At 43.3% G+C, this 16,469-nt stretch overlaps 1 protein-coding gene across 16 annotated transcripts in view; it reads right to left on the bottom strand.

Annotated features, from left to right (window-relative positions):
• cspg5a (chondroitin sulfate proteoglycan 5a) overlaps positions 1-16,469 on the bottom strand; it is a 64,700-nt gene that overhangs the window by 12,841 nt on the left and 35,390 nt on the right. For all 16 annotated transcript variants that reach the window (XM_039806026.1, XM_039806033.1, XM_039806034.1 and 13 more), the window contains exon 3: positions 7,314-7,502. In XM_039806026.1, coding sequence (XP_039661960.1) covers positions 7,314-7,502 — 189 coding nt within the window. The remainder of the gene's footprint in view (positions 1-7,313; positions 7,503-16,469) is intronic.

Below are 16,469 nucleotides of genomic sequence, written 5' to 3'. Positions count from 1 at the left end.
ATAAAAACTGAACGCTGCTTCCCCCTGTTTAGTTCTGACTCTGGGGACAACAAGTAGACCTGTCCAAAAAATGGCGACTTGTTTTTAGACTGGTTTTTATACAGATTAAACCAACAAGATATATGTTACTGAGTTGTAGAGGTGCTGGTAGGTGTGTTTATTTCATTCCTTTGGACAGAGCTAGGCCAGCTGTTTCAGAGTTAAGTCAACCGGCTGCTAGTCTCGCATTGCCAGACCTTCCTCTGGTGAGTCCACACAGCATTCCGGGACGGGAGAAAAACGTGCTCTGGTTTATTTTTTTCTTCTTTGTAATATGGACCATTTTTTTACGTGTCTGAAATAAAGCAAATAATAATATTGGCATTTCTTTAAACCAATCACAATCGTCTTGGGCGGCGCTAAGTGCCGGACGGAGCCACGGTGCCGCTGCAAAATAGCCCCGGGAAGGAACTTGTTTTGGTGGAACGTGTGTACGTTCAAAGGTGTTTTTTAGTCGTGCAACAGAAAACTCAGATTGGACAGATAGTCTAGCTAGCTGTCTGGATTTACCCTGCAGAGATCTGAGGAGCAGTTAACCATAGTCCTCAGAAATCCACCGCAGGTTAGAATGCCAACACAAAGAAAGCGGAAGGTAACGGATATTGTTAGGTTGTAAAAAGTTAAAACCATGCTTATGTTTTGAAAACATTGTTTAATGGGGCCTGCAGCTAAATCTAATCAAGTAACTACACTAATCAGCATTTGTCTGGCTCACACCTTCTCTAGCTTCTAGAGAATCATCAGGTCAGTCATTTAGCATACAGGAGAAAGCTCCTTGTCTCCACACATGGAGATCTATTGTATCTGTTTTTGGGGAGCCACCCCCTGTTGGGCCAGACTTGTTTAGAACAAAGAAAATGTGTATCTCTGTAAACTTGAATATAATCAGTACTACCATGATAAATGACCTTTGTCTGTGAACTGGAGCAAACTGGAAATCAGAGGTGTGTCCTTAACCTGAGGGACATATAACTCGGATCCTGAGAGAGATTCGGGGCTTCAATCTGTGACCCCGCAAGGGATGCATGTTGAAGTCGGCTGTTTACAGCGTATTGTTTTGTCATGTCGCATGGCTGCAAACTGTGACCCGACAGGGGAAGCATGTTTTGCAGTCTGCTGCTGGCAGTGTTTTATGTTTGATTGTGTTTTGACTGTCGTTTTCATCGTGGTGTTTTATTAAACCTTTTGCTTAACTTTCAATTCGAACCCAGCCTCTCCTTCGTCCTCAGAAATCTAAGTGACACGTCTTTTAGAGATTTTCTTACAATATCCCACGGAAAAGAGGGACATACGGCAGAATTTCCGGCGGCAACGGACATTCGGACACTGAGGGAATGAGTCGTTCTAGCTTCTCCGCCATTTGTTTTTTTCTACTCGCTTCCGACGCTTTCAACGGTGTAGTACGACGTCAACTTGGGGCGCATTGCGTATTACGGAGACGATTTCAAGTGCCAGTGTGAAGGCGGCGTAAACCTAAACAAATCTTAACCGCAGCGTAGTCACATCAGAAAACTGTGATTTGTAGCGCTTTTTAAAGGCACGGACACAACATGTCGTCCTGGCGATAGGGGCGTCAGGTCAGAATACGCTCTAGAGCAGTGTTTCTCAAATGGGGGTACGTGTACTCCTAGGGGTACTTTGGAGGACTGCAGGGGGTATGTGAGATATCTAACAAAATGTTTAATAGTTACAAGGCTGTTGTCCACAACATTGTTCCTCTTTATGTAGAATTCTTTTTTTTTTCTACCAAAAATGTGACATTTGTGTCTCCTTCTTTGGACCTAATCTTCCTTCCTTCTACTTTTTACAAGTTTCTCGCTTTTTTCTTCTTATGTCACTGTTTTTGAAGTTTTTGATATTATTTTGACCTATTCTTGCCTTCCTTCCTTCCTTCTTTCTACCATCTTTTTCCAATTCTTTTGTCTTTTTTACAGTTTTTGTCTCTTTTTCTCATTAACATTTAAATGTTTTTTTTCAGTTACAAGGCTGTTGTTTAGTAAATCTATCGCTGACAGCGCTGTACTGTTCAGAACAATATAAAATATAGACTTTTTTTTCTACCGAAAATGATTATCGCTGGTGAGGGGGTACACGGCTTAAAGAAACAATTCAAAAGGGGTACATTATTGAAAAAAGTTTGAGAACCACTGCTCTAGAGGATGTGTATGTGGACCAACGACATATTATACTGAACGTTTACCTAAAGGAGGTAACCAAAATGCCATTACTGTAACAGATAGATGAATAATACAAATGTTGACATGTCTCCATGTTATCCATCTTTTCTTTTCTTCACCCTTTCTCTTTCTTTCTCTCTCCATCTTTGACCAGGATGTTGGGTCGTGTCTCGACTGCGGCAGAGAAACACTGCGACTGTGTGATTACCCACAGCAGATGGGGGTGTGTGGGAGTCTCATGTATTCATGAGCCTTGTCAGCAGTGCGCGTGCACACACACACACACACACACACACACACACACACACACACACACACACACACACACACACACACACACGCTCCTCTGAACGTGTCATGCTGAGCTTTTTTCTCTGTAACTGCCCTTCTCTCTTATTCCTCTTTCTCTCTCTTTTTCTTTCACCTCCTCTCCTCTCCTTTCCTCTCCTCTCCTGCAAGTTTCTCCTTTACTCCCTCGTCCTCCCCCGTTTCATCTTGCCCTTTTATCCTTTTACTCCTCTTATCTGTCATCCCCCTCCTTCTCCTTCCTCTTCGATTTCTTTTAGCCAACCACTTGATGAGGCTGTGTTGTCTCTTTCATACTGGGCCGTGCCGCCACACACACACACACACACCCCCCCCCCTTAGGTCGAACAGCTGTATGTAGGTCAACCCCGCCTCCCCCCTGTGTTTCTCCCTCCCTCCCCCCTCCTGTTCAGACTGCCCTACTTTCAGCTGGATCCAGAGGACCAATGACATCACCCTTTTTCTCCCGTTTTAAATATCTGCTAGCTAGCGTTAAGGCTGCTACTGACTGCACCACTTTTCCTCCTCACCATCATCTTCATCACCATCCATAATCTCCTCCACCATGACTGGCATGATATAACCTTCCCCGTGGAGCTAAAAGTAGTCCCTGTAGCATGAGATCTGGTGTTGAGAATTGGGTCCTTTCGGTTCACATTTGAATCCGCGGCGCTCGGTCGGCGGGCTGCTGATCATGCACGACGGCTCTGTTGCTAGGGAGATCAACGCTAAAACACCGGCACTGCCAAAGCCATGCCGAACCAACACACCACCCCTCCCCCACCCCCACCCCCACACTCCTTTTTTATTTCCAATCCAGTCCTTCAATCTGTTTGTCACTCTCTAGTTTATATTCAGTGCACCTCTCTCTGAGTCTTTATCTCGCTCCATATATTTCACACAGAAATGTGGGGGTTTTGGGTTCTTTTAAGGGCTCTCGAGGTTCCTATGAAGCATTTTTGACTTAAAACAAATTTAATAGATTAAGATATAGACTGTTAGTGAACAGTTTTCAACCTTTTGGCGATCATCATGCAATGCCTGTGATGAATAGTTCGAAAAAAGCAATAAGCCAATTCAATTTACACTGCAAAATATCTCCATCTTGCATGATTCATGTCTATTTTTGAGTCCTAAAAGATTTTCCTTAAACAAGTAAAATAATTTGCTAATATTTTGCTTTAGTTTTGAACCTATTGAAACACACTTTTGTTCTGATTTTCATGGATCAAAAACACCAAGGACATCCTGACCCCCCAGGGGGGGGGGGAGTATGGATAGAAGATGTGCAAATAAATCTACTGTCATTCAAAGGTTTAGTTTTTTTGTTTTTTTTGCCTTGGGTAATAAAACGGGTGCAGACAAACTAAAATGTCTGAAAAGTAAGAAGTTCAATCATATGTCCTCGAGGAAGGCACTGAACCTCTACTGCCTCAATCATTCTTCATTCTTGAGTCGTTCTTGGCTGTAACTGTGAGTTATTGTTGTGGAAAATAATCCCTGTGCTCACGGCTTTCTCTGCTCCTGTGAAGGACACACGCTGTTGTCCTCTCATCTTTCTTCTTTTATGTTTTCCCCAAATCTCAGGCATCCTGTGTTAATGGAACGTCTGTTACTCTGCTGCGAGCTCCTGACGTTTTACAATTCAAGCTTCTTCCCGTCAGTGACGATCATCGTCTTTTTGTTTGTCTATTCATTGCTCATGCCTCGTTCCCACACATCTGAACACATTTTAAATAATCAAGAGTATATTACAAATGTGAAGCAGACTGAAAAGCTGCACTCGGGAAGATTTTAAAAGAAAGAATGCAACTGCTTTCTCGGCTCTGATATGCAACTGAGATGCTGTGATTCTCCACCTGGGGAATGGGTCAATCAAAGTATAAAAAAAGAAAAAAACTACATATATATTTATGTTACAGTTCTATATATATATATATATAGATATATATATACATACACATACAATATTTTTCCTACAGTTAACTATCCATTTTGGTGCCTAAACTTAACTGTCATTGCCGCATGACGCTATTTTTTTCTGGCTAAACCCAACTACCACGGCCCCTGAAAGGACCATCATCTGGCGGTGCCTGTAGCCGGCTCACAGTCACCTATTGGCGGCTAAACAACTGCAGCTGGTAGCCAGAGTCCCGGAGCTCTGTAGCGTCTTAATACAACCAGTATTAATACAACTGCTGCTCGGACTTTATCGTTTGATGGACATGTGTTCACGTTACAGCGCTAGTTGAAAATACTCCTATTTTAGGTATATAATATATGGTCTATTGGTGAAGTAGGATTGATCACTTTGAGGGGGGGGAATACATTTTGTCCCCACCAGGGATGAAAATAATTCAGCAGAGGCAGGACACATCCCCCGAGGAAAATCGCATCATATATATATATATATATATATATATATATATATATATATATATATATATATATATATATACTTTCCCCTCTTTAGAATTGCTGATGATGCATCCCTCAGGCTCTACTTGAAATTCTCTTGGTTGGTATCTAAACTTCAGAGAGAAATGCAGGTGGACTCTAAAACAAAAGTCTCGTAGTCATCTACTACTTTTTTTCTCATCATTTTACCATCTCAACCGTCCAAAGAGGGACAAGAAGAGGAGGAGAAAGACATGTTGGTCCAAGAAGTCAAGATGAGTCCACTTTACATGAGGTTTTCCAAGTAACAAACATTCGTTTGTTATCTACCAGTTGGGGCCACTGCCTCATGCAGATCTGAGACTGCCCTGAACAGAAAAAAAAACAATGCAGTTTCTGTCATTTGTTCAGACATGTAAAAACAGCCCTTGTACTGTACGGTATTAGCCCAAATATAGGATTATATTTCAGATGATACCACTTTAGAAAAATGCTCATACTACCTCTTGACCATTTTGTCATTTAGGTACCTTTTGGAATTTAAGAATGGTTTCCTGTTAAGATTGGGCTCTGATCAACACAAATATGTGCCACGTACTGACTCCATTTATACTTCTGAACTCTCTAAGACTTATTTCTAGACACACATTTATTGAACATCTCTCCCCCCTTTCTCTCTCTCTCTCTCTCTCCCCCCCTTCTCTCCCTCTCCCTCTATCGACCAGTCAGTCTCTGTCGTTTTCTAAACTTCACACTAAACACAAGCCGGGCCAGCAGTTTGGCCCTGAGGCAGTCACAGCCGCAGAAAGAAAATAATTTCTCCTTCAATCTTTAACATTGATGGGAGTAATGCACCGCAGCCGAGACTCAGCGTCTGCTGGCTAACGGATAATAAATCTGCTGCGCCAGACTGCCTTTGAGCAAGGCACTAAAGACTTTACTTTTTAATGTTGTTTGATCGATCTTTTAAAATTAGACAAACGAAGCCTGCAGGAAACGTCACTCAAAAGAGATCTTGACGGATGGAGTTTGGCTTCTATATTTCTTCATCGGGAACGTGCTACTTTGTTGGAAAAAAAGGTCTTACATTTTTCTTTTTTTCCTTGTTCTTGTTAGGATTACTGAAAATAAATGTAGGGAGTAGAGCCTAAGGTATAGCCCCAAAATAGACAAAATACCTATTAGGGCTAGGTATCGTCCAAATATTTTCCATACCGGGACCGATACCAATACCGTGACTTCGATACCGGTTCCTAAACAATACTTTTTTCTGTACCAAAAAAAAAAAGAAATTACAACATTACAGCACAAATCCTTTTATTTATTTTTCAGCTGCTACCACATGAGCCTGTCTATCTGCGTAACGGAGAGTGTTTCCTGCCTGCCTCTACGACATGTAACGCTAAACAGCCAATCACAAACATTATTAGATCTTGGTAGAAGCATGCTGCATGCTTATTGGCTCACTGACGCTGATAAGATTTACTCCTTAGCTATTGAAATTGGGTATTGAATGACGAGGCATTTTTCGAAACTCGATACTTTAGTACTTTGGAGGCAATTCGGTCTGTGCCTAAAAAGTACTGAATTCGGTACCCAGCCCTAATACTCATATATTTTCAGGCTTTTCTTTGTGAACTGGACGCTTCCATTGATGCACGCCATAAATAAATAAAAAAGCAAGATGAAGTACTTCGAGGGCCCTGTCTTGCACCCGGCGCAGCGCAAAACCCGACGCAGGTGTCTTTGCTAGTTTAAGACCGACGCAGTCAATTTCCCGTCCAGCGCCCACGTCGTTTAAATAGGAAATGCACCTGCGCCCATCTGTGCGCCCATGTCTTACAGGGAGGTGTGTTCAGGTGAATTCTGGGCGTATTGCTATCTTGAGGCAGCGGGAAGTGATCGCGCCATTGACCAACAAAAACCTGGTCTAAAGTCAATAACGCAGCATTTCTTTGTTTTTTTAACAGCGAATTAGTAAAATGTGCCTAGACTCGTGCACAGCGCGCGCACACTGTGCTTGTTACACACACAGGGAAGCGCATCAGCACACACACATGCAAAAGATTACAAATAAAATATTACGGTGCAAATCCTCCATCATAATAGCAATGCGCCGAGGTACAAACACGCCTGGCTTTTAAAGGGAATGGGAGATGAGACTCTGATTGGTTTATTGCATGTTACGCCAAAAACACACCTATGAATTAATGAAGACACTAAGTACAACCCTTTTGAACCATGCACCCAGCGCACGGACCCTTTATTCTGCCGTGAAACTAGCAAAAGTGGATTTGGACACGCCCTAAACGCACCTGCGCCAGGCGCTTCATGCTGTGTGTTCAGATCGTTAAAATAGGGCCCTGTATCTCTTAGCTCTCGATGGAGCCTCACCTGCGCTTGCGCAGCTTCTTGTTCTCCGTCTTGAGCACGTGGAGCTTCTTGGCGAAGCAGACGACGATCATGAAGAGCAGCAGGACCACCAGAGCCGAGGCGCCCACGGCCAGACACATCACCTGGAACTCGGTCACCACCGAGTCGCAGCGAGCACCCTTGTGCCAGATGTAATCCTGGACGTTACATCTAAAAGAGACAGAGAGAAGAGAGGGAATAAAAGGGACAGAGGATGAAGGGGATAGAGGTGAGAAAGGAGAGGTGATGAGAAAAATTGTACATGGCAGTGGAAAAGTTTGGAAATATAGAGATGTGGCAGAGAGGAATCAGAGAGAGGATGAAAAGATGAGAAGTGTGAAATAAAATGAGCAGTGAGCAGAAAGAGAGAAAGGAAAGAAAGGAAAGAAAGGAAAGAAAGGAAAGAAAGGAAAGAAAGGAAAGAAAATGGGGAGAGAGGAACAAAAGAGAAATGGTTAGTTGGGTAAAACCACGCATCTCCATGAGGCGCTCGGATTCAGTGAATTGTGTGCTGGCATGTCAGTTTAGCCAGGCAACATCTATTTATATTTGGCTTTCAAGTATTATTTAACAGTCATACTGGCTTTAATCAGTCCCTTTTTCCAATTTAGTCTTTTTCTAAACATTAAGTTTCCTTTCTGTTCCTGAATATATTTAACTGCTTTGGTGTGGAGTATTAAAAAAAGCTCTAAAAACTTCCAATGTTTCACAACATGTTACATAAGTCTTTATTGTGAAGTAATCCACCGCAGGCGTGTGAGCAGGATGGAAGAGTCGCTGGCAGGTTTTTGAACGAGGCTTTATTCCAAAAGGATAATATCAACACATTGTGTGTCAGAAAATAGAAAGTCATGAAAAAAAAACAGCCCGGGGCATTTTCCGACTATAAACACACTCACTGTCACACACACACACAGAGACTCTGTCAAACATCATCATAAAAGACATTTGCGTTTATGAGATCTTACACAATGCATATGGGCGTCCATGTGTGGCCGTATATTACGGGCACATATGTAGACGCACACACAGAAAACACACGCAGCTGGCCATCTGAGTCCCAGACTCCCTCCGTAGTCGTTTGGCAGAGTAGGGTTTCCGCCCGGGGACATGAAGGCAGATGGCTTTGTCTACAGACTGTTTGGCGTGTAAAATGGCAAATCTATTTCACCGCTTAACGAGACTTTAACGCTGCTGAGCGACGCTGTCTCACTGTCATATGAGTGGAAGAATGTGTGGCTGTGCGTTATTCTGTCTGCCTGTGTGACCATTGTGTTTCCATTAAAACATACTAGGTTTATGTCATTTAACACCCCTAGAAAAGCTTGTCTTTGCTTACAGGTGCAGTAGGTAAGACTTATTAAACTAACTGTCTGTCATATTTGCTGAAACTAACCCTATGTTCCAGTAGAACTACAGGAAGCAGGTCATTTTAAAAAAAAGATCAGGCTCCTCTGGCACCACCTACAGCCTGTAGTGTGATGGGCAAAAATCCACAGCTCCCTGTTCAGATGCACCAATCAGGGCCAGAAGGGGGGTGTCTAACTGTGTGTCAATTACTGCTCATGCACACGCATTCATTCTCCCTTGTGGGGGGAGGGGCTTAGGAGAACGTTTTGGGCTTTAGCAGAAAGGTGGGAGGGACTGAGAAGTTCACATTTTTTGGCTAAGTCCTGGATCTTCGCAATCCTGCCTAAAGCACCTTTAACTCCAGTGCGTTAACTTATATTACTTTGCTGCGGTGAAGTACAGGTGGACTCCAGGACCCTGCCACATCACTGTGGGGTGTGGTTAAAAGAATCCCTGAAGGGAGAAAAAAATGCAGCATGTTCGCAAACTGAATGAGTTCCCAAAACTTCATAGGCAACCTACCAGAATGCATATAGTTTTGTGACGTTTCATGTTTTCTAACATGCTTACATTCACCCGCTAGCCTAATATGCAAATGTTAGCATGCACATCATCATGCTACCACGCTCTTCATCTCAGAATGCAGCTGAGGCAGTCAGCTCTTCAGCCATTCCTTTAACAGATATCCTGAAGTGATGGGTGGTGTGGAAATTTTGTTGGTGGTGCTCGATGAAAAAAAATTGAATAATTTTCTGGGCACCTTGAAACAAATTTAATCTGAATTATTTTTTATTTCCTTCTGGACTGACGCACCAGCCAACTCTATGGTGACGGAAGCTCAATAATTGTATCTATACAATTTCTACCTTTCCAATGTTTTAAAAGAGTATTCTTCTACATGGATACTTTGTAGTTTCTAGCCAGTATCTCTACCAGGTGTCAGTATTACTTTCATGCTAGCAGTTATTTTGTCAAAGGGGACTTCCAGTTTGAGGTAACCCTTAATGGGTGAGTTGATCCGTAAAGAAAGTCTTGATTGTTTTTCTTTTGGTTATTTTGACCACAGGGCTGTCAAAGTGCCTGACGTAAAAACACAAAGTAAAAGTACAAAACATTACAGATCAGAAGGCTCCTGAAGAGAACAGCTTTAATTAACGGATGACAAAGCAATTAACTGTTCTCCTTCCCTCCCTTTTGTCACACGCGGACATCAGACCAACACACACACACACACGCACACACACACACACACACACACACACACGCACACACACACACACACACACACACACACACACACAACACACGACACACACACACACACACACACACACACACACACGCACACACACACACACACACACACACACACACACACACACACACACACACTAGTATAAAGTGAATGGAGGTGTCTGGGTGTATGGCCGCTCCGGCTACGTTCTCTACATGCTAAACGTGCTCTTTTCACCGACCCACTTCCTGTATCCTTCCTTAATCCTTGACGCTTTTATTTTGCCAGCTGAAGGGAAATGCTGGCAATGAGCCGGGAGACATTTTGAGTGTAGGCATAAGTGGTGAGAAAGAGTGAGAGAGAGGGAGGGATGATGCTCGATATCGCATTTTCAGAGAGAATTCAATGCACTCAACCTCTGAGCAATTCTGCCTTCATGCAAAGAAGAGGTTTATGTAAGTCGGGTTATGGAGGGAGGGATGCAAATAGAGAGTGAGAGACGGAGAGAGGCAAGGAACGAAGAATGCGAGCGAGGATGTGCTGGTCGTCATGACAACCCAGCTGAGTGGCAAAGGGGGAGCAGATGCAGCGCTGACATGTCATTCCATCACACGCACGCATCCCCGCTCAGCCGTCCATGAGGGACACAGCCGTGCTTCAACGGCTAGTTCCCATTTCCTTTCTTTCTTCCTCTCTACTTCCCTCCCTCTCCCCCTCCCCCTCCTCCTCCTCATCCTCTTCTCCCCTGCTGCTTATCTTCTTGGAAATCTCTTTTCTTATTTACTGGCTCTTTACCTTCCCCATCTTCCCTCCCTCCCTCCCTCCTCCTCGTCTATCTCGGCTCTCCTTCCACCTCCTTCCTCCTGCACTTTGCCTAGCGCCTCCAGCTGAATCATGTCTCTGCTTTCAGTTTGTGCAACTGATATTTTTTTTTTCTCTTTCTTTGACATTAGGAGAAGAAAAAAAACAGCAGTACAAGGTGAAAGTTCTGGTTGGGTTATAGTTGTAAAGAGATGAGAAAACGATTTGGAAAACAAAAACCAACTAGAATTGCTTGTGTATCCAAAGCATGATGTGTTGATGATGTGAGGTTGTACTGAGCTAAATGCTAGCGTCAGCATGCTAACATGCTGTTGCGAAGCAGGTGTACTGTTTACCGTATTGTGTTAGCATGCTAGCATAAGGTTATTAAAGAAGGTTTCGCAGGTATTTGGTAATACATCAAAGTTTTGGACAAATTGAAATTTTAAAGCTCCCATGACATGGTGCTCTTTGGATGCTTTTAGATAGACCTTAGTGGTCCCCTAATACTGTCTCTGAAGTCTCTAGAGGAAAAGTCAGACGACTGTTAAGTGTACTGTGTTAAGTGAGTTTAGCTTGCATCACGTTTTCTGCCTCTGTCTGTCCTATCGTGATGAAGGATGAAATCGCCTGTGTGCCCTTATGTGCCTCTTCTGCGCGATGGTGCCGCTGTGTTTTAATGTGCTTGGTAATGTCTTTTTTTACCGCCGTGCGCTACATTAAAATCAATGCGACACACCTTACAAAAAGCGTGGAGATTGGCAATATGGCTAGGTAAAATGCATGGAAATTGTTGCGCCCAACACTGCTGAAATTTACGGCTATATTTCGATTTCCTTGCTGGAACACCACCTTAACCTGCCATTTTAATTGGCTCGCTTTCGGGTGTGTACTCGAGCTTGCGCAGACATCATCTGCGCAACTGGGTTATAGGTTGCCAGGTTGAGGTGACAAACGGGTTGAAAATTGTATATGGTGTGTGGATTGTCTGAATAGGATGCGTTTTATACAATATCTGGCAACTGGTCAACATTTGACAAATATTGGTCAGATTATTTATAAAGGAGTTTTGGCCATGCAAATAAGAAATAACAAACCGGGAGAGGTCTGGGAGATAGGGCTAAAAAATGGGAGAAAAACGGGAGTGTTGGCAGGTATGGTTCCTTCATTACCATAAACACACACACACACACACACACACACACACACACACACACACACACACACACACACACACACACACACACACACATAGTGTAGTTTATACTGAGCAAATGTCACATACATTGTCCTGCTAGACTTCTAGTCTACATCGACGAAGTTTCACTTCCGGGATTGTTCAGGTGCCGCTAGAAATTTCGGCGGATGTCCCTCATTTTCGGCCGGATGTCCGTTACCTTCCGCTTTCTTTGTGTTGGCGTTCTAAACTCTGGTGGATTTCTGAGGACTATGGTTAACTGCTCCTCAGATCTCTGCAGGGTAAATCCAGACAGCTAGCTAGACTATCTGTCCAATCTGAGTTTTCTGTCACACGACTAAAACAACCTCTGAACGTACACGTTCCACCAAAACAAGTTCCTTCCAGAGGCTATTTTGCAGAGGCACCATCATTGATTCCGGCGCTTAGCACCGCCCTAAACTATTGTGATTGGTTTAAAGAAATGCCAATAAATCAGAGCGTGTTTATCTCCCATCCCAGAATGCTGTGTGGACTAGGCAGACCCTCCTCCGCAGCGCTGTGGAGGAAGGTCTGGCAATGCGAGACTAGAGCACCCCTGATCCAGGACTGTACTGGATCAAGGATAGCACATGGACTCCTTTCTCATCCCCCTGCTCAGCAGCCACTTGATGATTTTGTTTCCCAGATTATTGGTCACAAAGTCAATTTTCTACCATCCGGTGAGTTTGAAGTTCCAACATTCTACCAGTAATGAATTCTATGAGGAGATATTTGACTAAAATGCCAAAGTTCCCTCAATTAGCCAGGCTACAGGGCACCAAATATGTATTAATTTGCAGCTGAAAATAGTCCCCAACAAATCCACAATTTACTCCAGTATGGGTTACCTTTGCCAACACATTTTTGGTTCTGGTCTTTATGTAGGATCTGGTGAAAGTAATAAAAACACAGAATTACACCGGCCTTATCCATTAAGATTTGGAACATAGGTTAAGAAGCTGACACGAGAGGAAAAGGCTCTCAGATGAATTTCGAAATTCGCTGGAAAAAAGCTCACATCCAGGGCAGCTGCACAGAGCAAGAACCAAATTGGAAATGACTCCTCATCAGGAACAAAACAATTTCTACTGTCAAACGTCTTTTCAACGTTAAAAGCATTGATCTGTCTGAGATGAGATGTGTCGACCAGCCTCCCTCGCTCCCACTCCTTCCCTCTATAAAACCTCCCACACGTCCCCCAGGCCTTCCCATTGTGTCCCACAGCACAGTTTTTATTTTCTCCCCAACCCATCATTATCTCCATCACCGCGGCTCACCGCAGCCGCATTTAAAGCGTTGCCACAGCCCGGCAGGAATACAGTAGAATTAGCGCCAGGGCGGCCCGAGCCACATTACAAAGAGCTAACAAATCCTCTCAATATTTACCTGATTAGGCTGGCCCACTGGGGCAGAAAAGGGAGAGGCAGACAGACAGACAGAGTCTTTAATTGAACTAACAGAGGGTGACAATGGTGCAGGTGGGGTTGTGGCCCTCTAATAAGACCCCCTGCTGGTTTTGATGAGGAGTAATGAAGGGTGTGAGACGAGGGGGCTGGAAGGAGAGTGTGCAAGGCTGTCAGTTTAGGGCTAAAGGCCACCAGAGAACAGGCACTGGTGTGTATATTTGGAAACTGAAAATCCAAGGAGTCAATTAACGGCTGCTTAAAACGAGACATAGCATTTCTTAAAGGTCCCATGGCATGACAATTTCACTTTTTTTTAACATTATTATGAGTTTCCCTAGCCTGCCTATGGTCCCCCAGTGGCTAGAAATGGTGATAGGTGTAAACCGAGCCCTGGGTATCCTGCTCCGCCTTTGAGAAAATGAAAGCTCAGATGGCCAATCTGGAATCTTCCCTATATGTCGTCATAAAGGCTCTTATATACTAGATGCAGCCCAGCTGGCGCGTGCAAATGTGACTTCATGGGATCGGCGTGACTATTTATACCCACGCTGGTGCTCGTGACACTAGTTGCAGTCTTCTCCTGAACAGAGGTGGCGCTAATAAGCAAAGGCTACCGACGTTGCTTTTTCTACGGACTAGAAGAAGAAGAAAAAAATAAACAACGGCAGAACTTGCAGCAGCATTGCCGTCAATGCTTCGATTTGATTCGATGACCTACTTCGTCGGATCAAGCCTTTCATTCACCATAAAAGAGCTCATCTTAACCCAGTTTACAAACGAGACTTGCAGTCACTCTGAGAGTCCTGGCATCTGTGTTGTCGGCGAACTCGTTCAGGCCTCCTGTTTCCACTTTGTCACTCGCCGCTGAAAAAAAAGAGCCGTGTGCGACCTCTGCTCGTGCGCCAAAAATGTGGGCGCGCCAGCAGGATATTACGTCATTTACACGTCACTTATACGTCACGATGGCACGCCCCACCTTGGATGCGGCTAGTATACTGTACGTTTAAGGGGAAAGGTTACCTCCCCTTTCTCTGCTTTGCCCATGGCAAGCTGGTCAAGGCCACACCCCCACCCTCCACCTTGCCCCGCTTCTCTCCTCCTCATTAGCATTTAAAGCTACAGACTCAGAAATGGCACATCCTAAGGAAAGGTCATTGTGGGACTGGCTCTAGTGGCTGTAATTCTGCACCAAGGCTGAATTTCGGGAAAGAGACTTCAGATACAGTATTAGGGGACCACTAAGGTCTATATAAAAGAGACTTCAGATACAGTATTAGGGGACCACTAAGGCCTATATAAAAGAGACTTTAGATACAGTATTAGGGGACCACTAAGGCCTATATAAAAGAGACTTCAGATACAGTATTAGGGGACCACTAAGGCCTATATAAAAGAGACTTCAGATACAGTATTAGGGGACCACTAAGGCCTATATAAAAGAGACTTTAGATACAGTATTAGGGGACCACTAAGGCCTATATAAAAGAGACTTCAGATACAGTATTAGGGGACCACTAAGGCCTATATAAAAGAGACTTCAGATACAGTATTAGGGGACCACTAAGGTCAATATAAAAGAGACTTTAGATACAGTATTAGGGGACCACTAAGGCCTATATAAAAGAGACTTCAGATACAGTATTAGGGGACCACTAAGGCCTATATAAAAGAGACTTTAGATACAGTATTAGGGGACCACTAAGGCCTATATAAAAGAGACTTCAGATACAGTATTAGGGGACCACTAAGGCCTATATAAAAGAGACTTTAGATACAGTATTAGGGGACCACTAAGGCCTATATAAAAGAGACTTCAGATACAGCATTAGGGGACCACTAAGGCCTATATAAAAGAGACTTTAGATACAGTATTAGGGGACCACTAAGGCCTATATAAAAGAGACTTCAGATACAGTATTAGGGGACCACTAAGGTCTATATAAAAGCATCCAAAAAGCAGAATGTCATAGGACCTTTAATCAAATACACTCAGAGGTTTTGTCGTTACAACCTTAGTTTTTTTGGTACGCAGCAGACAGCAGTTTTTCAGCAATAAAAGCTCTAAAACCCACCGTACACTTCCTGCTGAGCACCAAACCGCAGACAGACACAGTTAGAAACTATGGTGAACACAGTGGAGCATTTAGCAGCTAAAGGGATTAGATATTTCACCCAGGAGTTGGTAGAGACCAAAAACATAGCTAAAGGAAAATTGACTGTAAGTGCTTGCCAACAAGTTCGCCAAATCAATTTAAAAGGTGATAATACATCATGTTCACCGGTAAATTACCAAAGGGCTTGCCAAGACAAGACTGCCAGCTGCAGAAAATGTCAGAGCAAATTTTCAGGTAGGCATTATTCTGGTAAATCGACCACATTTTCAAAATATTATCTTTCTCAACTAAAGATTACAGATGGTCCGATACCATTTTTTGCTTCGCGATACCGATTCCGATACCTGAACTTGCGTATCGGCCGATACAGAGCACTGATCCGATACCAGTGTGTTATATATTTTATTATGTTTTAACAGCTGGATTTCTATCTTTGTTGTCGGTCTGGCTCAGGTTAAACTTTTTGTGAAACATGAGCAAACACAAACAATGAACACTGCAGAACTTTCTTTTATTATCAAGTTTGACAGTCAGTCATAACAGAAAAAGGACATAAATAAACTAGCTTAAAGTAGATTTTCTTTAGGGTTAAATTACGTGGTATTGGATTGGTGTATAAACTCCAGTACTTGCCGATACCAGCATTTTAGGCAGTATCAGAGGCTTTTCCGATACTGGTATCAGCACATCTCTACTTAAGATATATCAAAACTTGCCGTAAAACGTGCCATAATAACAGATGTAGGATGAAAAAAGTATGAAAAAAACATGTAAAGGGTAAGCAAATGTTCTTTTGCAGTATGTAAGAACAAGCAGAGCAGAGGGAAGGTTATAGGGGAACGAGTAAACAGAAGGCCGGACCTAAAAGAGCTGGATGTGGACTGACAGGAGAGGGCACGGCAGGGTGTTTACTGAATATTTTTGCATTAATCCTAAATTTGCATTAAAACAACACTATTTTTAAACTTTCTTCCTTGAAGCAGTGAATATTTTCTCATGCAATAACTACAGAGA

The sequence above is a fragment of the Perca fluviatilis genome, chromosome 7 (genome assembly GCF_010015445.1).
Source record: "Perca fluviatilis chromosome 7, GENO_Pfluv_1.0, whole genome shotgun sequence".
Lineage (NCBI taxonomy): Eukaryota > Metazoa > Chordata > Actinopteri > Perciformes > Percidae > Perca > Perca fluviatilis.
The sequence above is the reverse complement of the archived record's forward strand: the minus strand, read 5'-3'. Positions and strand labels throughout refer to the sequence as shown.